Below are 27179 nucleotides of genomic sequence, written 5' to 3' on the forward strand. Positions count from 1 at the left end.
AGGAATTACATCATAGAGTGACACCAGCAAATTCCCAGGCCCAGACTTGTTCCCAGAAATGTGCGTCTTGTACTGCCCAGCTCTTTCCTTCTGTACAGTACAAACTCAGAGATAGTCCATCATTTCATTAATAGAAAATGATATGCCCCAATTGCAAACAGTATCAAAAGCCCCATCAATGAGAGCAGGATCAGGCCCTCAGTCTGTAATAGAAAGATTCTGCCTATTAAAAAAAAAAAAGCATCACAGTGTCTTCATCAGCCTAGATCAGGGGCAGCCAACCTGTGGCTCCAGAGCCACATGCAGCTCTTCAGAGGTTAATATGCGGCTCCTTGTATAGGCACCAACTCCAGGGCTGGAGCTACAGGTGCCAACTTTCCAATGTGCCGGGGGGGTGCTCATTGCTCAACCCTTGGTTCTGCCACAGGCCCTGCCCCCACTCCACCCCTTCCCTCCCCCGAGCCTGCCATGCCCTCGCTCCTCCCCCATTCCCCCAGGGCCTCCTGCATGCCTCTAAACAGCTGATTGGGAGGTGCGGGGAGGGAGGGGGAGGTGATCGGTGGGGCTGCCGGTGGGCGGGAGGGCGGCACTGGGTGGGGGGGGACCTGATGGGGGGCTGCTGACGTATTACCATGACTCTTCGGCAATGTACATTGGTAAATTCTGACTCCTTCTCCGGCTCAGGTTGGCCACCCCTGGCCAGATGTTTTTGGTCTGGACTTAAGTTAGCAAAGGACTATAAAAGGAGCTGGAGAGACTATTTGCAAACTCATCTTCCTTTCCGCTGTACTGGATAGATATTGTTTATGTTCTAGAAAAAAGAGAGCTAGAGTTCTCCTTATCTGAGTCTACAGCCATGTATTAAGAGCATAAGCCTCTGCGTTGCTTTACTGTCCACTGCCTCTGTTAAATGTAACAGCTTTACAACAAAGCTTTAGCAAGATCTACTCTTGCATAAAGCCATAATCGGGGATAAGGCCATTAGCAGCTTATTTACTTCAATGCCAAATGCAATACTCTGTGACATGCACCTTGTAACAGAACAACACATCCCTTTTTTTTTCTGTATTCAAGAGCCTTGCATAGAAATCGAACTATTCATACACTAAACTGGCAGCCAAGATTTGGTCATTTTAAAAGGGTTAGAAACGAAAAACTGCTGCCCTAGTCTGAGCTGAGACCTGATCTAAGTGGCCGCCTTAGCCCTTTGGGAAAAGAAGATAATCTCTAACATTAATTCCTAAAATCAGCGCTTAAAAGTTAGAAAAATCCTGCCCTTTTCCAGGCAGCCACCCAAAGGAATGCTAAATGGGACAATGTTGAGGAGAATACTTATCTCCACAGTCCTCAAAGTGTTCACCAGTGTTAGTCACAGAGCAAACATACCAGGCAGGATTCAGTGAGAATTAATTTCTGTTACCTCCTAACCCAAAGAAGCTTTTAAAGACTATGGCTGAGGGCACAAAAGGACTCTCCTACAGAAATATGGTTGATTAATATCACTTAGTACTTTTAAACTACAAAGCACTTTACAACCTTCTATTAATCCTCACTGTGCCCAGTAGGTAGGTATTTTTATCTCTTTTTGCAGATGGGTAATGCTGTACTGGGGCAGCTGTGTCGCTGTAGCACTTTAGTGAAGACGCTACTATGCTGACAGGAGAGTGTCTCCCATCGGCGTAGTTATCCACCTCCATGAGAGGTAATAGCTATGTTGCAAGAGAAGCCCTCCCAGTGACATAGCGCTGTCTACACCTGGGGTTAGGTCGGTTTAACTGTGTTGCTCAGAGGGGTGGATTTTTGGCACCTCTGAGCAATGTAGTTATACCAATATAAGTTTGTAGTGTAGACCTGAGGGGTTTAGAGCCTGATTTTCAGAGGTGCTGAGTATCTGAAGCTCTGTTCCAGGGCAGCTATTCTTTATGGGGAGTTAGGGCCCAGGGTGCCCATGACTGCCTGAGGAAGGCCCCACATAGGGTCACTGACTGCCCCAGGTGGCTGATTAGTAAACAAGCACCTGGGCCTAATGAAGATTACCCAACTCAGTTAGTGGGAACTCCACACGGAGATAGGAGGCTCCTCAGGAGGGGAGCACTTAAGAGAAGACTGAACCAGGGGTGCCGGAACAGAGCGGGTTAAAGAGAAATAGGGACAGTTACACAGTTCCAATCTGGGTCTGGATTTCCCCTGAGGGCTAGTCTGTTCAGATTCAGGTCTTTGATTTGGGTCCATTTCTGCTCTTAGAGACATCCCTCCCCCAGCAGTTCTGGGGATGGGTTTGAATGAAAGCTTGGTGTACAGCAAAAATATTCCTTTTTTCCCCCCTTTCTCTTCTCCTTCTTTGGACCTCTTCTTTCCTTTTCCTCACTTGACCTCTCTACTACTGCACACATATATCCTGCACCCAGCAGTTACTGTGATTAAAACACAACATGAGATGTTTAATTTTATTTTTTTTTAAACTAGCTGGGGCTTGGGATTAGAAATAGATTTTACAGTGACAATTCCAAATAAAAGCAACGAGGGAAGGAAAACAGATGCCTCAGATTCCTCTAACAGAACATTTCTAAGATCTGGTCTACACTCCAGAGTTAGGCTGATTCAAGCCAGCTTACGTCAACCTAACTATGGAAGCGTCTACACTTAAATTTCACTCCGGCTGACATAGCTGCCCTGCTAAGCCAACGTAGTAACTTCACCTCCACAAGAGGCAAAGATTCAAGGCCAATGTAATTAGGTTGACACAATGTCAGTGTAAACACTGTATTGCTTATGTCGACTGTTACAGGCTTTTAGGAGCCATCCCACAATGCCCCACACTGACAGCACAATTGATACAAGCGCTCCCGGTGAGGACGTGCACCACAGATAACAAGGAGCAAAGTGTAGACATGCACAGGCAATTTAATTTACTGTGGCGGCTGTATGCCAACATAAGTTAGGTTGACTTAATTTTGTAGTGTAGACATGGCGTAAGAGAACAGCAGCTGTGTAAGGCTGTTTGCTTTTAAAGTGGGGACAACCATAGTGCTTGCTTTTTTAGGTCTAGTTTTCCTTAACATTTTGTTGGTTGTCACATTGCTGTCTAAATGTCACAGTCCAATGAGCCTTTATTATTCTCCACAAATAGAGAGGTTCATGCAGAACTAAGGTCCAGCTTCCAGCAATTATCGCACCCCTAGAAAGGGCATTTTATAGTGCTGTATTGTGAGGTGGACGGTTTCAGATGCGATAGTTTAGTTATATAAAGGATGCTTTGAGGACTGGATTATTGCAACCTTCTGCAATCCTGACTATCAGGAACGTGTTGGTGGGTTTCTAGGATACACCTAAGTCACAGTCTTCAAATATGAATCTGTTTAGTTACAAAGAGAGACAAGGTGGGTGAGATAATATCTTTTATTGGACCAACTTCTGTTGGTGAGAGAGACGAGCTTTTGAGCTACACAGAGCTCTTCTTCAGGTCTGGGAAACTAACAGTATCACTGCGAAATATAAAGCCGAACAGATAGTTCAGCATAAGTAGTTAACACATATTTCAAGGGACCGTTCAAGGTGAAGTCGCCTGTTAATACCCCTCCAATCATAGGTAGGAAAGGAAGTAGGGGGAAAGCACCTGGGGCCATAGGCGCTGACTCCGTGGGTGCTGCGGGGCTGGAGCACCCACAGGGAAAAATTAGTGGGTGCTCCGCAACCACTGGCAGCGAAGCTCTTGCCATCCCCACCCCCTCCTCCTCCTCTGAGCACAGCGTCCCCGCTCCTTCCCCTCCCAGCGCTTCCCGCCCGCCACCTAACAGCTGTTTGGTGGCGCTTAAGACTTTCCGGGAGGGAGGGGGACAAGGCGATAAAGAATCGGGGCAGGAGTGGGGACTTGGGGGATGGAGGTGGAATTGGGGTGGGAAGAGGGTGGTGCTGGGGTGGAGCCAGGGGTGACAGGGTGGGTCGAGCACCCACAGGGCAGAGGAGAAGTCAGCACCTATGCTTGGGAGTGGGGGTGTGGAGTTGTTAGAGGGTTGCAGATTGTTGTAATAAGCCATGAATCCAGTGTCTCTATTCAGTCCATGCTATTTAGTGCTGTATAGGTGTGTTGTGGGGGGTGCTGATCATTGTAGCAATGTATGTCTGCAGATTTTGCATCTGTTGTTCTCACAGGGTCTGCTTCCACCTTGAGTTGGTGTGTCATAAGAACAGAACATAAGAACGGCCATACTGGGTCAGTCCAACGGTCCATTTAGCCCAGTAGCCTGTCTTCCGAAAATGGCCAATGCCAGGTGCTCCAGAGGGAATGAACAGAACAGGCAATCATCAAGTGATCTATCCCCTGTCGCCTATTCCCAGCTTCTGACAAACAGAGGCTAGGTCTTGGGGGAGCTTGCTTCTGATGATGAGCGTGGAGAGGCTAGTGGGTTGTTTTGAAGACCAGAAGAGGAGGTTCAGGAAAATTTGCTTTCAGGATGGGATCCTCATTGAGTGTGGGTTGTAGTTGTTTGATGATACCCCATATGGATTGTAGTGTGGGTGGCCGGTGAAAACTAGGGGTGTGTGGTCAAAGGGGTTTTTATTTTTATATTGAAGCAGGTTCTCTTGGGCATTTGGGTGACCTTTTCCAGGAGGCGATCTATTTCTCTAGTGGAGTGTCCTTGTTTGATTAAGGTGGTTTTGAGAGTGTTAAGGTGTATATACCAGATTTTCTCCTCAGATCAGATTCTGTGATATCTGAGTGCATGGCTGTAGAGAACAGATTTCTTGGTGCGTTTGGGCTGGTTACAGGATCTATGAAGGTAGGTGTGGAGATCCGTGGGTTTCTTGTATGTGGTTGTCTGTAGGGTTCCATTGTTGAAGCTGATTGTGGTATCCAGGAAGTTGATGCTGGTGTGGGAGTTTTCCAGAAGAGTTCAATGGATGGGTAGTGGTTGCTCAAGTTGTGGGGGAAATCTACGAGGAGTTTAAGTTGTCAGTCCAGAGGATGAAAATATTGATATAGTTCAGGTATATCATTGGTTTTGTGGTGCATTTGTCCAGAAATTCTTCTTGAAGATGGCCCAGGAAGAGACTGCCATATTGGGGAGCCATCCTAGTACCCAGAACTGTTCCCACAGCTTGGACACAGTGTGTGTTGTTGAATGTAAAATTGTGGGTGAGGATGAAATGGATGAGTTTGGCAATGTGTTTGGGTGGATACCTGAGAGTTGTCCATTGTCTTGTAAATATTTGAGGCAGGTAGCTATGTCGTCATTGTGAGGGATGCTGGTGTATAGGGAGGTGACATCCTTAGAGGCGTTCTGAGAGAAGTTGTTAATGTTGTGGAGTTTGGGGAGGAAGTCAGTTGTGTCTGGAATAAGCTTGTCCTTTGAGTGGTGCGTGGTTTGAGGATGTTTTCGGTGAGTCCCAATATTCCTCCAGTAAGAGTGTCACGGCCAGATATGATGCATCTACCTGGGTTCCCTTGTTTGTTTATTTTGGGACGCAGGTAGAAGGTCCCTGGGGTGGGTTCATAGGGGACGAGTTTGTAAAGTTTCTCTTAGAGTTGTTTGGTGAAGGATACAATGTCCTTAAAATCCTTGGTAAACTGTGGTGTGGAATCTTTTGTGAGTTCTTTATAGTAGGTGGTGTTGGAGTAATCGGTTGGCCTCATTAACGTAGTCATCATAGTTGAGGGCTATGATGGTGTCCCCTTTGTTTGCTGGTTTGACCACTATCTGGTGTTCAGATTTCAGAGATTCTATAGCTGTGCTCTCAGCACTGCATGGACTGTGATGGATGTGATGTTTGTTAAGGATTTCACAGTCGAGCTTTGTATAGCTTGAAAGTTTCTCTGTTGCTAACAGAAGTTGGTCCAATAAAAGATATTATCTCACCCACCTTGTCTCTATATTATTTATGTACATGCAACATGTATCCTTCCCTGGGGAGCTAGCTTGGGTGTGATCTTGCATTCAGGCTGCAAGTAGCCTCATGCACAGCTCTGCTCATCCCTCTTCACAATCTAGCAATAATCTGCATGTGGGGAGCTGTGCATACTGGCCAGTGTCCGTGACTATCTCATCCCTTGGCCATGCCCAGTTGTGGAAAGCCTACAGAGGTCCTGTTGTGGAAAGCCTACAGAGGAGTATTTGCATGAGATTTCCAGGACCCAGAACGAACAATGCCTGTCAGCTACAACACTGCATATCTGCTACTGGCTGATATATTGGCATGCGGATATGTGCAGCACCAGCTATCGTTTCTCCTTATATATGGAGACAGTGACGAAGTACGAAAGATGATAGACATTTTCCCTGTCTAATATGTTGAAAATGGTTTTCACAAATGTGCTCTGCTTGAGCCTGAGTCAAGTCCCATTAACATCAAAGGGACTTTTTCCATCCATTTTAATGGGCGATGGCTCAGGCTCCTCATCCTCACCTTGCTGTGGGTATGAACTCTGTATTAGAGAGCAGTTCCAGCTTTGAACATTCACAAGGCCCCATAGTGTTTGGATCCCAGGTTTTGGTTTGGTCCATTCTACTGCTGAGGGAGGGCTGCAAAATTTGGATCCGCATCCAAAAGGGAAGTTCCCCAGAGGTTTGGTTTAACCCAGCAAAGGGCTGGAGGGACTATTGGAAAGCCTCTTGTTAAAATTCCAGCACTAAACTGTAGGGAAGGGAAGGAGGATTGCTCTGCTGCCGCCGGGCAGATTGGTGTTACTCCATTGACTTCAGTGGTGTTACACTGATTAACATCAGCTGGAGATCTGGCCCACCGTATCTCTTTTAGGGTCAAAGTATAAATATATACAGTTAAGAGCAGATTGGTTACAAGAAAATGGCTTTGGTTTGCATCCGAAATAAAATGGATTTTCCAGTCCTTTGCTCCTCCTATCTGCATCTAAATCCATCATGATACATGGGCTAAAGTTAGGAATTTTTGTGGAAGCTCTTGTTTATAATATTGGCAGCACATGACCAGCTCAGTCTCACTGACAAAATAAAAACTGCTGCAACTATTTCCAACGCCAACTAATCTTCCTTTTTGAGCCACTCTGTTTTATTCCCTTATGGAAAAGTGCTGTAGAATTAATAGGAAAGAACCTAGCAGAGTCCTATAGAAATCAGTATAAAAGCCTACAGAATTGAATAGAGTGTGAATTTTTTTCTGTGGGTTTTTGAACCATCCCACTGAATTCTAGAGAAGGGAAGTCACTCTATTAGCAAAAGACCTACAGAAAGGTTAGCCTTGTCTATTAAATTCTATAAGGTTTTTTCATAAGGGTTCTGTGGCTCTGATCAGGGATAATGGTAAAAAGACTTATCTATCAGCTCCATGTTCTTGGGGGACCAGGGCGCAGCACCCAGCCTGTGTGACTCATGTAAGACCTTCCCACACCCCCACCCCACACCCCCAGCTTCTGCTTGAACCAAAGCCGATCAGAAGAAAGACTTACAAAAAGCAATGAAAAGGCAGTGGGAGACAGGATTAAGGAAACTCCCCTAGCCTCATTTGCATCGAAGATGGGACAGGGAGGTATCTCCATTAGCTACAGAATGGAGAAGAGAGATTCCAACGCAAGAACCGCATGGAACTCTGGGACCAGAAAAGCAGGGAAGCACTGCATGATGGGGGATCTCTGCTCCAGATGTTAATGAACCCACCTGCACCCACCCAGTTCAGTGCTTATCAGACCAATTCTAGTAATAAATCCTTTACCGGTATCCAAAATACTGAAGCTGCCTAATTGCATTGTGAGCTCCCTCGAAGGAACACCGCCCAGAGCCCGGAACGAGCCGTTCCTATAGCCTAGCCTGAACAAAACAACTTTAGTATACTCCCTTGAGCCATCAGTTTACCCACAAACAAATCTAGTGTTCTCCCTTGAACATCTGTTTCCCTACATAAACCCCTACCCTTGCTCAAGTGAGTGTTCTGATGCCTGGATCCAAAATCTGCATCAGTTCCACTGGGACTTCATCTTCTCCTGACTGATTGTGCTGGGGGCTCTGTCTGTCTCCAGCACTCAGCTACCACCACCATCCCCTGGGAACCCCACTCTATTCAAGCTTCATGGAGTGGTGAGAACCCAGCTCACTCGCTCGCTGGGTATAGCCTTCTGACCCTGACTTGTGTGATCAGTTATAGTTTTCTAAACCTGATTTTTATAATCAAAGTTAGATTTAATATTGTAACTGTTTTGTTTGTTTGGCTCCCCTTGTATGGTTATTACCTGGCAATAAATAACTTTCATGGTTAAGCTGGTTGCTTCTCTCTCTCTTTCCCCTGCCCCACCATAGGTGTTTTTTGGCTTCCCCATTCGTTCTGCAGCAACGCATCTCGTACCTAAACTAAAGATCCTTGCCGTGCCCAAAAATCCAGTGGGGTTTGCTCATCAAGTGGGTTAGTACCAGAACAATTGTAACGTGAAAGTGGGGATAGGGACAGTGCTGAACCTAGGGCATAGGAGGGTGGCAGCTTGGAAGTCCTGCTCGACCCAGCCTGCTCAGGCGTACTTTGTTCCGGTGTGGTACCCGTGGCATATGAGGGTGACAGCTTGGAAGTGCTGCTCGACCCAGCCTATTGAGTCCAGGAACATATAAAGGGTCAGCTTGGGAGTGCTGCTTGACCCGGTTCTCTCAGACGTGCTCTGTTAATGTGTGTGTGTGTTCATCTGATTCTGGGGCTGGCGGTACCCAGCCCTGGGGAACCTAGGTCCTGCAGGATAGCTCCATTGGTTGGGAATTTGCAGCCAGGGCCAACAAGGGGAAGGAGGGAAGTTGGTACAAATTACCGGGGCCCAGCGGTCCGGAAAGGGGCCCAGAGCGGCTTCCCCGGCTTTTTCAGCCCTGTTTAGCCAGTGCCCTTACTGGGGGGCCTGAAAAAAAATTTTCACCAGGGCCAAACCCGCTCTCGGCAGCCCTGCTTGCAGCAGGGAGAAGTAGAGCTCCGTATGAGAACACAAGTGACACGAGCAGTACATTGACAGAATTACAGAAAACACCCCTGTCCACCCCCCAGCAGAGCAACCCTAATAAATGAGTAACGGGCAAATCTGGTAACAAGACAAAAATAATTTGAACTAACAGGATATGTGCCAATTGTCACCCTGATCATTTTCCCTTGATGCTGTATTCAATTCCATACTTTTCAGTAGCTTCTTGCCTTTAAGACTGTGCTCTTCAGTGCTTTGAGTATGTCTTGCTATATTTTGTACGGCACTGGGCACAGTTTGGACACTACTGAAATACAAATAATGAAATATTCATGGTGTTATATATTATTAGCTGTGGTCCAACTCTTTGTAGAGGAATGATCACATTTGTTTAGGGAAGCATTTTCAAGCTGTCGCCAAAACTTGTACATGCATCTGTTTACTCTTGCAAATCAGGTATCAGCTACATAATTACCCAATCAGCATGCCCATCCATTTCATGCATCAGTGTGGGGTTTGTGTGCACAAACAGATGCTCAATTAGCTAGTTAAGGGGACAGCCCTTAGTGTAGCTTTTAATGAGCCTTGGAATCTCCATGTCTTCTTAATGAGTTTTATGGCAGCAGACCCTCAGTGATCAAGCACTGGACTATTGTTATAAGTTCCTTAATAATACTTAGGACCTATATACAAGTAGTGCATTTTGTATAAGGACCTCAAATTACTTTCCAATTATTGATGAAATTGGTATGCTTTTATCAATTGGGAAACGGAGGTTACACAGAGATGCTAGAAGACATGCATAGGGTCACACAAGCAGCCTCTGGCATAGAACCCAGATCTCATAACATGCTCTTCTTTGATGGTTAGATCATAATTTTTCCCTAAACGACCACCTGGATCCTGCTCCTGCTGGCGTCAATGAAGAGGGGAGGGACGGGGAAGTGATTTCTCACTGGTTTCAATAGGAGCAATACTGGACTTTAAAAGAAGGGTTACCATAACAGAACAAGCCATGTGGTTATGAATAAGAGCTCCCCTCCAGTCTAGCTCTCCTTTTGCTTGAACCTGTATCAAAGCCCCTATCCTGTAGAGAGGACATCATAGTATGTTGCCATGGAAATTATTGTGATCTACATAAATTTGACAAATCCAGCCTTATGGATCATATTCTCCTGTGGATCTTGCTTTAATTAAATATTTATGACATCTCTAAATAACAGCTTTCTGTAGAGAACGAATAACAGCTTTCTGTAGAGAACAAAGAGCTCATGAATGATGCCAAACCATAACCGTGGAAAATTACATCCTTTTGTTCATCCACAAAACAGGTTCAGCATAAATAGGGTGATGTAAACTTCCTCTGTGCTGCCTGCCAATGTGCTTCAAGGTGGGTGAGGTAATATCTTTTACTGGACCAACTTCTGTTGGTGAGAGAGACACGCTTTCAAATGTATCCACAGCTCTTCTTCACATCTGGGAAATGTCCCAGCTAAATACAAGAGGGAACAGGTTGTTTAGCATAAGTAGTTAACACATATTTCAAGGGACCATTCAAGGTAAAGTGGCCTGTTAACACCTCTCCAGTCATAGCAGGGACGGGTGTGGGGGGGGGACGACAGGACCACAGGACCTGGAGTCATGGTTAATGGGTGAGAAAGATTGGGTTATGTACAATAAGCCACAAATCCAGTGTCCCTATTCAGTCCATGGTTTTTAGTATCTAGAAAAGTTATGAATTTAAGCTCCCAGGCAGGCCCCGCAGAGGTCCAGAGAGGCCCGGAATACTTCCAGCTTTTGATACCCGTAGCCATAATAAAAATAAAAAATGACGACAAAACAAAATAAAGCACCAAGAAAAGAGTAAGATATAATTTGAATATTTTTTTATTTAACAAATGATTTTCTAGCCTTCTTCTGTGCAAATGCACTAATTATTGAGGAAAAATCTAACAAAAGCTAGAAATTTGCTTAAATTTTCAGCTCTAAGCTCTAAACTGAGAGCGTGCTCCCCATTTTGGTCCGATAGGGATGCGCATAAAAACAAGTTGCAAAACTTATCAAATGCCAAAAAATTAACAAGTGTCTAAATTTGAGGCCCCTTTGAGCTTGAGGCCCAAGCCAAATGACTCTCCTGCCCTCCCCCCGCCCGATTGGCCCTGCTCCCAGGCTTGTCTTTTGCAAGTGTTGTGCAGGTTTCCTTTGAGGATGAGGACTGAGAGGTCAGATAGAGAGGGATTGCTTTATGAAAAGTGTTCACTCATGGGTGATAGTGTTCTTTGTCTTTTATCATTTTCCTGTGTGAGTTCATTTGAGAGAATAGTGATTGTCTGGTTTGACGCACATAATTGCTATTGGGGATGAGGTACACCACATATTGTTATAGATTGTGTAGGACCCATGGATCTTGAAAGGTGTGTTGAGGCGGGTGTTGATCATTGTAGCAGGTTTTGCATCTGTTGTTCTGGCAGGGTCTGGTGCTGCTTTGAGCTGGTGTGTCCTGGTCTGTGGGGAACTTGCTTCTGCTGATCACTTATTACAACAATCTATGGCTCACTTAGTCCCCCCACTCCACATTTTTTTCCCTTTTCTCCCTGTGACTGAAGAGGTGTTAACAGGCCACTTCACCTTGAATGTTTTAACTACTTATGCTAAACAATCTGTTCCACATTGTATTTAGTTGTGACACTCTTAGCTTCCCAGACCTGAACAAGAGCTCCCTGTAATCTTGAAAGCTTGTCTCTCTCACCAGCAGAAATTGGTCCACTGAATACTACCTCACCCTCCTTGTCTCTCTAAGGTAGGGTGACTAGTCAGCAAGTATGAAAAATTGGGACGGGGGTGGGGGGCAATAGGCATCTATATAACACAAAGCCCCAAATATCTGGACTGTCCCTATAAAATCAGGACATCTGGTCACCCTACTCTACGGGCAGACCTACATACAAAATTAAATCGACTTAAGTTACATTGACGTACAGCCATGCAGTAATAAAATTGCTTTTGAACTATGTTCCTTGTGTCAGCGGTGTGCATCCTCGCCAGGAGCACTTGCACCGATTTAACTCTCAGGGTGGGATATTGTGGGACAGCTTCTGAAAGGCAGCACCAGTCAATGTAAGTAATGCGGTGTCTACACTGACACGGCATCAAACTAACTACATTGACCTAAGCTCTATGCCTCTCAATGGGGTGGAGTTATTAAGTCGGTATTGTGGGTGAGTTACACTGGTGGGAGCTACGGTTCAGTGTAGACACTTACAGAGTTAGGTCGATGTAAGCTGTCTTGGGGTATGCGAGCTCTCATCGGGGTAGGCGAGAAAAACCCGGTAATGGCGGACAACGCATTTTATTTAGTAAGATATGGCAATCTAATCAACGTTTAATCTCCTTCCAATTAAAATTACAGCCCCATTGGTGTATATTTCCTTTCTGTTGTGTGAGATTAACACTATAAACGCGATAAGAATCAGGCCAGTTTGAATTCATTAATGAGGTTAACGCTAATGAGGTCTAACTGGCCTCATTCTTTCAAGCCATTATTGACATCTGAGGTCAGAGGTAAGAGTTTTTAGTCTTCAATTCAGTGAAAAAATATGGATCATTGGCTCAAGACTGGTACATTAGCAAAGGGTGGAACACCTAGGGATCAACAGGAGCCCAGTGCAACCACAGTTTCAGCTGATTCAACTACTACTGCTGGCTGTAGTGATGCGAATGTAGAGGAGGCCATGCATGATTTACAGGTTCAACCTGGGAAGTGTGTGACCGAGCAGGACAAAGAAAGGGCATAAAAAAAAATGCAAGTATGATGAAAGTTACATTGAACTTGGGTTTACATGGACTGAGGACACTGGATCTCCTCAGCCCCAGAGTGTCCTATGCTGAGAAGTTTTGTCAGTCTCAAACCATCCCTTCTTCACCAGCATCTAGAGACTAAACACAACCAATATAAAGACAAGTTTTTCAATTATAAACTGGAAGAGCTAAAAAAGCAGTAAAGTAATTCTGCAATCAAATTCTTGCATGGGAAACGTAAATGCATGTCGAGCTTCAGACCTTGTGAGTTACAAAGTGGCTAAATCAGGGAAACCACACCATTTCGTTAAGGCTCAACTTCGAAATTCAAGAATTTTTGCTACCCTGTGTGATGAAATGGGAAGTGACCATTTGATGCTACTAATGCACACTGAGGTTCGCTGGCTGTCGCGTGCCAAAGTGCTGACACAACTCTAGTTGCACAGTAAGCTTCACTTTTTTTCCCCGATCACCACCCCTTTGCACTGTCTTCTTGCTTGGAAGATGCTGCCTGGCTTCAGCAATTAGCTTATTTGGCAGACATTTTTTCTTGCCTCAATGAGCTCAATTTAGGTCGTCAGGGCTTAAACGTCACTATTTTCAAAACACAAGACAAAATCGAATCCACAATTAAGAAACGACTGTTTTGGGATAGCTGCTTAAAGAGAAATGTGATTGTTGCTTTCCAACATTGCAAGAATTTCTTGCAATAAATGACAATATGCAATTCCATGAGAGTGTAAAAGCTGACATTATGGAGCACTAGCGACAATTTAGCCAACAGCTTGGAAAATATTTCCCCAAAATGGACAATGCAAACACCTGGATAAGCAATCCATTTGAGGTGCCTGAATCTCTCTCAATCCCTCATCTGTCAGTGCATGAGTAGGAGAAATTTTTAGATCTCTGTTCTGACGGTGGGTTTAAATCAGAATTTGCATGCAAACCTTTGGCAGACGTCTGGGGGCAAACAAGATTACCCAGACCTGTCAAAATGAGCTGTCAAGTTACTGATGCTCTTCTCCACAACATATCTTTGTGAGACTGGATTCTCTGCCCTCAAGGTGATCAAGACGAAGTAGTGTCAGAGATTAAACGCCGAAAATGACTTGCGATTGAAGCTCTTTCCAATTTTCCCTGCCATCAGTGATTTGTGTGATTAAAAAGCAGGGATATCCATCACACTGATTGGTAAGCATTTTATTATTACTATTTTTAACTAACATCAGTAAGTTAGTTACCAAGAATATAAAAATGCCAGTAATATATTTTTCTATTACCCAGGTCAGCTGTAGAAATGCGTGGATACTGGACTTTTCTTTAAAAAAAAGAACAGGAGTACTTGTGGCACCTTAGAGACTAACAAATTTATTTGAGCATAAGCTTTCGTGGGCTACAGACCACTTCTTCGGATGCATAGAATGGAACATATTTTGAGGATATATATATACACATACAGAGAGCATGAAAAGGTGGGAGTTGTCTTACCAACTCTGAGAGGCCAAAGTACCAACAATTAATTGGCCTCTCAGAGTTGGTACTTTGGCCTCTCAGAGTTGGTAAGACAACTCCCACCTTTTCATGCTCTCTGTATGTGTATATAGATCTCCTCAATATATGTTCCATTCTGTGCATCCAAAGAAGTGGGCTGTTGCCCACGAAAGCTTATGCTCAAATAAATTTGTTAGTCTCTAAGGTGCCACAAGTACTCCTGTTCTTTTTGCAGATACAGACTAACACGGCTGCTACTCTGAAACCGGACTTTTCTTTGCCTCCTTTTCTGTATCTTTTTATCATCAACAAAAATACATGATTGGAATTTTAATGCTTAGTCACAAACAGGCTATCACAGGTTATATCAGTTCTGAGTGATTGAGACCAGCATGGAGGCTTCATTCATTTTAATTACAATAAAATGAGGTTGAAAATTTCCAATTTAATGTTTACAACAACTAGAAACTTGTTTCAGGGACTATTTTTATCCAAGGCAAAAGTATATCTATAATAAAACTGTTTGTTACACTACTACTGCAAATAATAATTGAATCTGGGATAACACACGCCGAGGGCTTGTGCATTGTTATCCCTCACAGACTTTCTTTTTCTGTTTTCCGAGGTATATTATGACTCTATCTCAGTTGGAGGCATGCAGTAGGTTACATTATTTGGAAAGGGGTACTCAGCCTAAAAAGTTTGAAAACCACTGTTCTAATTTTTTTTGCATTTAATTAACATTTACATTACAGTAGTGCTTAGAGGTCCCACCCTCTAAGCTTGAGTAGGACCCCACTGTGTTAGGAGCTGCCACAAAGAGCATATGGTCTAAATAGACAAGACAGTCAAAAAAGGTAGTATTATCCCCATTTTACAGATGCAGAATTAAAACACAGAAACTAACCTCCCAAGCACACCCACACAATCTGTAGCAGAGCCAGAACTAGAACCAACATCTCCTGAGGCCCCGAGCAATGCGGTAAGCACAAGCCCACCCTTACTCTTCAATGTGAAGTTGATCACTGCTCCTGAACACTAGAAAAAACTCAAAATGTTGGATAGTTTTTAACTTTCTGTAAAAAAAATACTTAGATTCTAGACTCAGGAAGTACAAGAAATCAGCTCAACTGAGCTGAATGAAAAGAAGCAGCAGAATGAACTCAAGCGCCGAAACATTTGTTGAAGCTGATGTTATTGAACTGCTCCGTGTTTCTGAAGATGTCCCTGGGATTCTTGGAATTTTTCCAATAAATCTCCATAAACTTAAAAGTGAGTGGGAATTCTTGGTTTCTGTGTTTAGGACTCTCTAGCCCCTCACAAAGTATCGACTGATTGATGTTGACCTTTAACATACATATATATTAAATTTAGTCCCCTAAACACCTGCGGAACACCTGAGCCAGATAAGGGGGAGAAAGTAGAGGACTTGGGATGACATGTTCAAGGAGATCCTGCAAGCCAGCGCTGCAACAGACAGTGAGTGAAGGGCCTCGAGGATGAATATTGCAGATAGCCTGAAGAAGAAAAAAGTGGACAGAAAGTCCCAGCAGGAAAAGGAGAGGGAGATGCAGCAGGACATAATGGGGGTTCTCTGGCAGCAAGCAGAGATGCTGCAAACTCTTGTGGACCGACAAGCTCAACAATCCCAGGCTCATGTCCTGCTGCAGTCAATTGAGAACTCCACGGCAGCACCTCCCTACACCCCGACTTAACACTCCACCTGGCATCAGGGGCTGCTGTCCTAACTCTACCACTGCATCCCGGACAACCACAGTTTCACATACACCAACCAGGGCTCTCACAGGTTAGGGTATGTGTAGCTAAAATGGACAGGACTGTTCTTTCCCCTGGTTAAGTTCTGTTCCATTAACTTATTAAGTTTTTATGTATTTGCATTTAAATTGCACAGATTTTTCTTTGCACTGGTTTTGTTGCTGAATATTATACTATTTCAAAAATAATTAATCTTTATTAGTTCACAACATATGCTGCAGAGTGCCTAGCAGTTCTGAAAGCACCCACTTGCTTGTTACTATACAGTGTGACACCTCATAGGATCGATGACAAACACAGTGTAATCATAAATGTGCAGCAAGCACCACAAAATAAATAGGTTCATTGACAGTGTTATATCCAGTGATGTGCACCAAGCACCACACAATGCTTAACAGGCCTCAAAATAGCAGGCCCAGGAAGACCACAGTACACCACAATACATCACTGTGGCTCACTGTTAAAGTGCTCTGTCAAAACCCTCCCTGAGCCATATAGCTCCACATTGAGCTGTTCTAATATCCCTTCTGCCTGTTCAAACTCAGCAGACTGCTGCTCCACCTCCACCCTGACAGAATCTTTGCCTCACAGATATTATTCAGGACACAGCAGGCAGCTATAAACATTGGGATTTTTTTTCACTGAGATCCAATCTTATGAGTAAACAATGCCAGCGTCCCTTCAATCTACCAAAAGTGAATTCAACTGTCATTCTGCACCTGCTGAGCCAGTAGTTGAATCTTTCCTTGGTGCTGTCAGGGTGGCCAGTGAAGCCACGGGAGCGAGGGGTAAGCTGAGTCCCCCAAGATCACTATTGGCATTTCAACATTCCCAATGGTAATCAGCTCGTCAAGAAAGAAAGTTTCCTGCTTGTAGCTTTCTGAACAATCCTGTACTCTTAGAGATGTGCACATCATGCACCTTCCCTGACCAGCCAACATTGATGTCGGTGAAGCATCCTCAGTGATCTCTTTCTGTTGACATGCTCTGTGGCAAGGTGGTCTGGTACCAAAATAGGGATATGCATGCTGTCTATCACTCCACTGCAGTTTGGGAAATCCATTGCTGAAAATCCATCCATTATGGCCTGTGCATAGCCAACGGTTACAGTCCTGCACATTTCCATGACAGTGGCCTCCACAGTGGATTTTCCAACTTCAAAATGTTTTCCCATTGACCGGTAGCAATGTGGCATTGCAAGTTTCTCCAGTGCGATCACCACTCGTTTCTCCACTGTAGATGCCACTCTCATTTTGGTGTCTCTGCATTGGAGGGTTCGGGTGAGCTCAGCACACAGATGCAGGAATGTGGCCTTGTGCATCCAAAAGTTCTGCAGCCAGTGCTCATCATCCCAAGCTTTCATTATGATGTGATCCCATTGCTTAGTGCATGTTTCTCTGGCCCAGAAGCTGCACTCCAGCATCTGCTGCTGATCCATGAACACCAACCTTGAATTGGTTCTCGCTATGTCCAAGAAATTGTCATGTTCTCCATTGATTTGGTTCTATGATGGTTCTGCAAATACTGGAGGATCATGCGTCCTATGTTTGCAACGCTCATGAAAATAGTGCAGCGCTGTGCAGGCTTCCATGTTGCTGTCAGACTGCTGACATCAAGAAGAGCCATGGGTTCATGGGATTTTAAAACAAAGGCACAAAAATTATGGAATATAGATGACATTATGAGACAGAGACAGTTACACACTGGGAAGCTGACCCCTTGCTCTCAGTCACACCTATGTGACTCATTTCTGCCCCACCGTACATTACCAAAACTTCCCAAAAGACTGTGCACTGTCCGGTGACGGGTTGCACACTGGGATACCTACCTATGGTGCACCACACGCCCCCCGGGTGAGTATGTGCAGTGCTGACGCAAGGAGCCAAGTGTGCAAGTGACATGCTAACTGAGGCAGCTTTATGCAGACTTAACTTGCATTGACCAAAGTTTGTAGTGGAGAGGTGGCCTAACATTTACAGCACATTCATGTTTGTGCAAGAAAATCTAAGTCACATTTGACAAATCAGACGGTAGCATTATCCCAGACAGAATGCCCACATATCACATGAAGGGCAAACTAAAGGCTGCACCTGTGCGGGATCCTCCTCTGTCAATTACTGTCACCACCAGGTTACATTCCCCCTAAGCAAAGTAGCAGACACTGCAGCATGTAATGGCATATGGCATGCATAGGAGTGAGGCGAGTTGTGATAAGGGCTATGCAATCTCTGAAAGGGTTATGTTTCTGTGGATCACATTCATTTTTTCCTATGTGGTGCATTTATTAGCAGCACTTAGCACAGCAAACCCTGCATGCTCACTTCATGGCTGTCAAGTATCAGAGGGGTAGCCGTGTTAGTCTGGTTCTGTAAAAGCAGCAAAGAATCCTGTGGCACCTTATAGACTAACAGACGTTTTGCAGCATGAGCTTTCGTGGGTGAATACCCACTTCGTCGGATGCAAGAGCTCTTGCATCCGACGAAGTGGGTATTCACCCACGAAAGCTCATGCTGCAAAACGTCTGTTAGTCTATAAGGTGCCACAGGATTCTTTGCCGCTTCATGGCTGGTGTTCTATCCTTTTCCCAGGCTGTGCTGAGGTTCATATAAAGCTTGCAGTTCTATGAAAACCGTCACACAACCCAGGTTGGCTACTCATGCTCTGCTATGCCAATGCTGCCTTTTGGCATGGCACAGTCTAAGTGGCAGCCACAGCCCAACAGCTGGTATGTGACATGCCTTTCACTTCACCGATGCCACAGCCCCTCCATGTCATCTGCAAACAAATGGAAAACAGCATAAGGATTGGACAGAAGGCTCTTTTCAGAGGAGGAATCCATTGGGTGAGGGGCAGGCTAATGCTTTTGGGATGAGTTCCCTCTTGGCTGACATACCAGGGATTGAACTGGAATTCTCCAAAGCTAAAAGCAGAAGCTGCTACACCTTGAACCAAAGCTCTGTAATTGGGGGCTGTAACAACTCCAAGCCTCTGCAGGTTGACACAGTGGAGGACCCGTAACCAGTGGGATACACTCAGATGCTGAGCTGCTCGAAGGCTTAGATCTAATTTATTGGTCCTTACCAAAACATACACCCAGACTCCTAAGATGTCTCCTAGGGCTGGCACGGCAAACTGGCTTCCTTTTCACAATCATAGAGCTCCCAATTAAAGATGGTCTGCAAAGGAAGACAAATTGGGCTAGAGCCTCTTTTTTTTTTTTTTTTTTTTTTGCTTTGTTATGTGTATAGAAGACCTGAAAAAGCTGGTCCATTAAAAATATTTTGGGTGGTTTTCTGCTTGTGTTTTATATTAAAAATTGAGGGCTTGGTTGGTATAAATCAGGATCGTCTGACTGAAATCAATGGCTGAAATCAGTGGCGATACTGATTTACACCTGTGGAAGGTCTGGCCCTCAGATCTAGCCTACCATAGACGACTACGGCAATTGGAGAGCTATTGAAATGACATCACAAAAGAGTGGAAGCTAAGCAACTGAGCGGGAGCAGGAACTTTTAGTCATTCTGTTGAGAAACTCTTTGCTTTTTGTTTGCGTTAACACCCATTTAGCTCCAGTGAACACTTGGTTGTTACATTTCAATATCCCCATCCCTTCAATATGGGATGAGAACACACAATGAATATCTCTGAGACCTCCAACAAGTTCTCCAGCAAAACCAGAAAAGATCACACATGACATTTCTGATATTTCTATAGTTAAAAAAAGGAAAAAAACTAAACAAAAAAGCCCACTTGCTCGGGCCTTTTTTTCACATCATAAAGCAACAAAAGAGAACACAAACCTAATTTATTTACAATCATCTGCAGATCACCTTTCAGGACATTGCTACAGGGATTCCAGTACCCAAGTTACAACTTGCAACGTCACTAGATCAGTGGTCTGATCTAGTCTGGCAACCCCATCTTCCACGTGTTAAAAATCAAAAGGTTTTTCATAGAGAAGGTGACATACTGAACTAACTTCCAAAGCTGGAGCAGAATTTTTTATTTGTGTGATCCCAAGCACGGGAAGAATATCCAATGCAAAAAGCAGCATTTAGATTATTTCTATGCTTATAGAAAATAACAGGATTTATATCATAATACTGTACCAAGCATTTCTACATCACTTTCCATCTTCAAAATGTTTTCAAATATTAACTAATGAATTCATAGAATATTAGGGTTGGAAGAGACCTCAGGAGGTCATCTAGTCTAATCCCCTGCTCAAAGCAGGACCAACACCAACTAAATCAGGGGTAGGCAACCTATGGCGGCACACAAGCTGATTTTCAGTGGCACACACACTGCCTGGGTCCTGGACACTGGTCCGGGGGGGGCTCTGCAATTTAATTTAATTTTAAATGAAGCTTCTTAAACACTTTTAAAACCTTATTTACTTCACATATAACAATAGTTTACAGAGTTGCAGCCGTGTTAGTCTGTATTCGCTGAAAGAACAGGAGTACTTGTGTCACCTTAGAGACTAACAAATTTATTTGAGCATAAAAATAAGCCCATGAAAGCTTATGCTCAAATAAATTTGTTAGTCTCTAAGGTGACACAAGTACTCCTGTTCTTTTAACAATAGTTTAGTTATATATTATAGACTTATAGAAAGAGACCTAAAAATGTTAACATGTATTACTGGCACATGAAACCTTAAATTAGAGTGAATAAATGAAGACTCGGCACACCTCTTCTGAAAGGTTGCCAACCCCTGAACTAAATCATTCCAGCCAGGGCTTTGTCAAGCTGAGCCTTAAAAACCTCTAAGGATGGAGATTCCACCACCTCCCTAGATAACTCATTCCAGTGATTCACCACCCTCCTAGTGAAATAGTGTTTCCTAATATCCAACCTTGACCTCCCGCACTGCAACTTGAGACCATTGCTTCTTGTTCTGTCATCTGCCACCGCTGAGAACAGCCCAGCTCCATCCTCTTGGAACCCCCCTTCACGTAGTTGAAGGATGCTATCAAATCCCTGCTCACTCTTCTCTTCTGCAGACTAATTTCCTCCCCTGGGAGGCAGAACAGGCATCTAGGACTTCACAGCTGTCATCATGCTGCACACCCTGGCCAATGGGAACTTCACAGCAACAGCAAAGATAGACATTCCAATCCATCTACTCCAACACTACAGGCACCTATCACTTGAAGTAAAGGAGCACCTCCTGTGATGCTGGTAAATCAGATGCCAGCTCTTGCTAAAGCAATAGGTGTCATCTGAGCACTGACAAACTCACAGCTAGAAATCAGATGAGCTCCCTTGTATGTTAATATTGTTTCCGACAGGTGTTAGACTTGTAAGGATGTGTTTGGTGTCTAGACTAGTGGTGAGGTTTTTACCCCACACAAGGCAGAGTCAATAAATGAGGATAATTAACCTGATAAACTGCACCTGGGGAAGGGCCAAGGATTAAAGAACTGATTGAGGATGGAGTCCAGCTGGGGAGGAGCAGCAGGGACTGGTATAAAGCCAGGAAGCTGGCAACAGAGAAGAGCTATAGGGGAAATAGTCTGCAGTCACCTGTAGGAGAAGGGAGGTGTGTTTGGGGCTACAGTGCTAGGTAGCCTGCAATTATTACTCCCTGGGAAAAGGGAATTTAGGCTGGTAAACCCAGAAAGCTGGGGGAACCATAAGGTAGAGCTGAGATGTAGGAAGGTGTCCAGGGGAAGAGCAACACAGTCTAGCAGTGAGCAGGTCACTGTCCCTAGAGATAGGATCCATGGACTAGAACCTGGAGTAAATGGTTGGGCTGGCTTCCCCCATGCCCCACCAACCACTGAAGGAGTAACACAGTCATGGCAGTGAAGGGAAGTCTGCCATTTTGTCTAGAGAGACTTGCCTACCCTAGAGGGCTGAGTGTGAAGAACCACCCTGAGTCTCAGAGAAAAAGAACAGGGAGAGGAACTGACAGAAAGGGGTGTTGGAGCTGCAAAGACCTAATCCCCAGAGCAACCAGGAAGAGGTACCCTAGCTGTGAGTGGACCCTCTGACAACTCTCTCTAAAATGCTTGTAAATTGCTGCATGCATTAATCTTACTTGTGATGTCTGTATCTCATCCTATAAGGCAGAGGTCCCTAAACTGTGGGGCATGCTGCTCTAGGGGGTACAGAGGAATGTTTGGGGGAGTGTGGTGGGGCTCAGGCCAGCCCTGACAGGGGATGGGAGCACTTACCAGCTCTGTTCCAGCCCTGACTGCAGCTCCTGGGGAGGAGGTTCAAGCAGATTACATTGGAATAAGAGGAGGCTTAACTTAAAAAGTTTGGGGACCACTGCTATAAGGTAATATGTAAGTCTTGCTTTACCATTGTAAAAATGCCTGCTCTGAACTTGTGAACCTAAGCAGGAAGAGTGGTTCCCTCACCCACCAAGGGCTATCAAGAGTGAATAGTCCACTGTAGGACAAAAACTCCATTGATTTGCCCCATTAACCCATGAAGTTAAGAGCAGGAGCCCTCATCTCATTAGTCTGAGCTCTGAGGGAAGGGCATATAAAGATGCTCACAAGAAAAAATGGTTCTCACTGTTTGGACTCTTAAAAGGGCTGGAGCTGAGAAACAAAAGTAGAGAGCTCCTGGGTTAGTTCTAAGAATCTCAGTGGAGAGATCAGTACAGGTCTGTCACCTTTTGGAACCATGGATCATAACTCATTTGCTGTCTGCATTAGCCTGTGAATAACTCTAATTTCTTTTTTCTAGTTAATAAATGCTTAGTTAGCAATCTTGGGTGTGAGATCTAAGGTACAAATTGTTTGGGGGAAGGATCTCTTGAGACTGGGAGCAACCTGAATATTTATTTTTTGTGTAAGTGACCATTTATCACTAAGTCCCACATGCCTGAGTAGCAAGATAGACTGAAGTACCCAAGGAGACTCTGACTCCATGGTAAGACTGTTACACTGATTCAGGAGTTCACATTTGTTACTGGGTTGGTGAAATCTAATTATAGAACATACCCACCAGCTTGGAGTGCCTGCCCATGTATCCGACGAAGTGGGTATTCACCCACGAAAGCTCATGCTCCAATACGTCTGTTATTCTATAAGGTGCCACAGGACTCTCTGTTGCTTTTACAGATCCAGACTAACACGGCTACCCCTCTGATACTTGCCCTGAGATCCAGACTAACACGGCTACCCCTCTGATACTTGCCCTGAGATTGGCACTTACGGTCATGAATTACTCTAGACAGCATGACAGTTCCTTTAAAATTGTTAGCAATATAGGGAATAGGACACACCACTGATCAACTTGGATTCCGTCCAGTAGAGGGCAGTGGTCTACATGTTACAGATGGGGAAACAGACACAGGTGGTATATGAAATGTTCTTTCTGCCGAAACCTGATGCATAATTTGCTGTCACTAACCTATTAATAATGGTGCAATTTTGTTCTTGTATTTCTAGAATGTCTGTCAAGGGCAAAGCATCAAACACCTCTTCAGGATGCGAAATAACAGGTCCCACAGGATGTTCGTTTTTTCACTATCTTGAAGTGAGTGGCAAAACTCCCTTTGACTCCAGTGGGAACAGGATCAGGCCCTTAAAGTAATCATGAAGATCTTCCCTACTAGGGACTGTCTCTGTTCTGTTTGTACAGCACCTAGAACAAGGGGTCTTTAACACTAGTAACATTTAGCAGATGCTACAGTTTAGCTGACAGGTGTCTCAAGATGTGGTTTAGAAAAATAGATACAGACACCAGGGATGCTTAGGCTGCCAGAGTTAAAACTCCCAGGAGCCTGGGTAAGATGTTCTTTTGCCTACTGTGGATCTCTCAGATCAACTGAGCTGCAGTCCCATTAAGGACTTGATTCCAAGCCTACTGCAGTGAGGAGGAGTGCTAAGAGCACAATGCAACACTCCCCTTTATGAATGTAAATAGGGATTCAACAGAAAACCAACAAATCAAAGGGGGGATGGGCACAGAATATCCCTAACTAGACTACAGTGTTAATGCCTGCCTATGTAATGATCCAAAGGTCACAGGTGCAGTGTGAGACAGAAAACTGCACCTGTGGGTGAACTGGAAATTCATAGCTGGTTAGTAAGATCTAATCTGATCTCAAGACATGTACTAAAGCTAATTGGTTGCACAAAGGAAGAGATAGCTGAGCTTGGATTGCTACATTTCCTTGCAATGTTTCTCCACCATCCTATGATTTATGATCAGAATTCAACAGAAGAAATCAATAGTATGACCCTCCAAATTCAGATTTGACACCCAGCCTGCCATTTGGAGAAAGCAGACTAGACTATGAAAGTCTGTGTTCAGTTAATTGCATTACTGCAGATATCAAATGATGAATATTCTGCCCCAATAAGATTTCTATCAAACACAATATGTTCTGTGAAATCATGTGTTTGAAGTCTAATAAGTCAAATTACCATCTTTCCTTTGGTTTCCCACTGGTTCTTTGTTCTTGGGAACTGTTGGATCATGTGGTGATAAACAGATTTCTCAGGGGGGCCAAAACAGCCTTGTATGACATGAAATGAAGCCTTGAAGTGATCTCCTATTATTGCTAATGAGATCTGCCCAGTTCTACTGTTCATATTAAATCATTTAAATATTTAACATGCTTCCCCAGAATAAAGTGCAAACCCAACAACAGTTACTGACAGCTGCAGATGGATCCAGATCATGTAACTTGGAGGCTTAAAGGGAAAGACACCATAATTCTACTTGGGTGGAAAACCAGAAACACATCAGAGGGAGTTTGACCTGCTCCTACAGGCTTCTGAGGATTACAGAGAGACAGCTAGTATCCCCTTGTCTTTAATTTCATTGGGCAGAGGCAGACCTTGAAAATATCATTTCTAAATTGTGCTGATTGTGCAATATCCCAGCACGCTTCTTGCAAACAAAGAAAGCGACAGGCCTGCAACTGATTAACCACCATGACTTGAGAGCATCACTTGTGTCCGCCTCAGTCTGTTTAATGCCCAGACAGGAAAATGACCAACAATTTAGTTGATTCAATCAGTGTACTAACCTTGACCGTTCCAGAACGGAAAAATGACAACAAATCAGCCCCTGTGCTTCCCCCACCTTAACTATAAACCCCCTAGAGTCCCACTAAATGCTGCTTAGTCTCTTCCCGGAGAGATGCAGCAAATTTGGCTGTATGGGGAATTTGCTGCTGCTCTTTTCTCTCTGACTGCGCCGGGGAAGCATCCCCAGTGCAATCTTACATATTCCCAATGTACAGTAGGGCCAGGATTCACTAGAAAGCATAGAAGTGGCACAAGGGTGAGGAGGCTGCAAGATTTCCCCCCCCCCCGGTTAGATTCATAGGTTTGGTTGGGGGGTTTCTGGGCTGGGGGTGCCAACAGGGTAGGAGTATTTGATATTTCCCTTTTATGACAGGTAATTACAAAATGACACTGCCCGATCCCTCCGGGCAGCGCCCCCTAGCGATTATCAGCCAGATGTGCCATTTTCCAATAAACAAAGCGGTGCTGCTGAAATCAAGTTGATTTTTTTTTTTTTAATTCTCCTTTGGTGCTTGTTTTTTTTTCCGCTTCCCAGCCCCGGTGGTTTGATTTGCAAAGCACAGAGCCGTGCAAACCACCCTGCTTATTCAGCAATCTCCAAATAAACGCGGAACGAATGCCTGGCTGGCAAAGGTTTTTCTCCTGCGCTGTACAACAGGATCACATTTTTTTTTCATATTTTGTAATTTTCCCACGGTGTAAAATACGGTTTGATCCATGAAATAACCCTTCCCCATTTCCCCCCCCCCCACTCCAGCCAAACGAACCATTAGTAACAACCTGCTAAATTTAGTTGACTAGTCATGATCTGGTATTAATAGCAGCAGCGTTCAAGACATGGGTGTCTGTGTCTCCGCAAACCTGAGACACACGCAACGCAAGGGGCGGACTGGACTGCGGTGAACAATACAGAAAACAAGCTACTCACACAACGAGCCTGGAGATGATCCATGACACCATGGCGCTGCGTGCAGGGGGCCGCTCTCTTGCCAGGGAGGGGTCTCCCTGTTGCTCCGTCCCTGAATGTGTCTGTCTGCGGCTCCCACCGGAATGAGCAGAGCGAGCGGCTCAGCCATTCGGCATTTCAGCGCAGCCTCACTCCGCGCCGCTGCTCACGCCAAAGGGGCTCCAGCGAGCGGCTGCGGAGGGGATTGGGCAGGAGTCATGGGCGGCTCGGCGCACCCCCAGCTCTGCAAGCCCCGTCGGTGTTTTCACTTTCTCTCTGGCTCCAGCCTCTCTCTCCACGGGCTGCCTGCAGGCCCCGCTTGGATCGGTCCCATGTGGCCCGCACGTTTCCCTTTATAGCGCCCAGGGTGTTTCATTCTGTTCCCTGGGATTATTTCAGGGAAAGCGCTGCCGACCAGCACTAGCTTTAACAATGTAACGAACTGGCTGTGGGGTTACTGCCACCTCTGTTAGCCCGGCTGTGTATCATAGTCCCTATACTGCTCCCAGCCAAAGGAGGTCCAAGTTATTAATTTTTATGATTTGTTTTGCTGCCCCTGCTGGACCAGGACCCCATTGGGCTAGGCACTGTATATAGACAGAACAAAAGGACAGTCCCTGCCCCAAATTCTAGCTCCTCTGAGCAGGGGCGGCTCTAGGAATTTGGCCGCCCCAAGCATGCCCGTCCCGTGGCTCCGGGGGACCTCTTGCAGACGTGCCTGTGGAGGGTCCGCTGGTCCCACGGCTCTGGTGGAGCATCCGCAGGCACGCCTGCGGGAGGTCCACCGGAGCCGCAGGACCAGCGGACCTCCTGCAGGCATGACTGCGAAAGGTCCGCCGGAGCCACCTGCCGCCCTCCCGGCAAAATGCCGCCCCAAGCGCTTGGAGCGCTGGGGACTGGAGCCGGCCCTGCCTCTGAGCAGCTAGAAGGAAAGCAAAGTGGCTTTAATTAATGTAATCGTAGGTGGCCACTAGTGGCTGCTACTTTACCCCTTTGGTCCAGCAGGAGAACACGGTGACACAACACAATGTATCATAACATTGGCATAGCAAAGTCATGACATTGTCCCACTGTGTCACAATGCATTGTGATCACATCCGCTCCAAAATAATCCCTGACTCTTCAATCGCTTCAGGCTGCTTCTTCAGGATATGGGGATTCAGCCCAGCCATCAGTTTTTAGAGGGAGAGTCCCCCATTTTAGATCATTTTAAAAGCAGTTTCTCATTATTATGATGGAGGATTTTTCTGTGCTCATCAATGTG

General features: G+C 45.0%; 1 protein-coding gene across 4 annotated transcripts in view; it reads right to left on the reverse strand.

Annotated features, from left to right (window-relative positions):
• REEP1 (receptor accessory protein 1) overlaps nucleotides 1-26178 on the reverse strand; it is a 92553-nt gene extending 66375 nt beyond the window's left edge. For all 4 annotated transcript variants that reach the window (XM_039539616.1, XM_039539618.1, XM_039539614.1 and 1 more), the window contains exon 1: nucleotides 25898-26178. In XM_039539616.1, coding sequence (XP_039395550.1) covers nucleotides 25898-25921 — 24 coding nt within the window. In that variant the 5' untranslated portion in view covers nucleotides 25922-26178. The remainder of the gene's footprint in view (nucleotides 1-25897) is intronic.
• Nucleotides 26179-27179: the final 1001 nt, after the last annotated feature.

Source organism: Mauremys reevesii, linkage group 5 (genome assembly GCF_016161935.1).
Source record: "Mauremys reevesii isolate NIE-2019 linkage group 5, ASM1616193v1, whole genome shotgun sequence".
In the NCBI taxonomy this organism is placed as follows: Eukaryota; Metazoa; Chordata; order Testudines; family Geoemydidae; genus Mauremys; species Mauremys reevesii.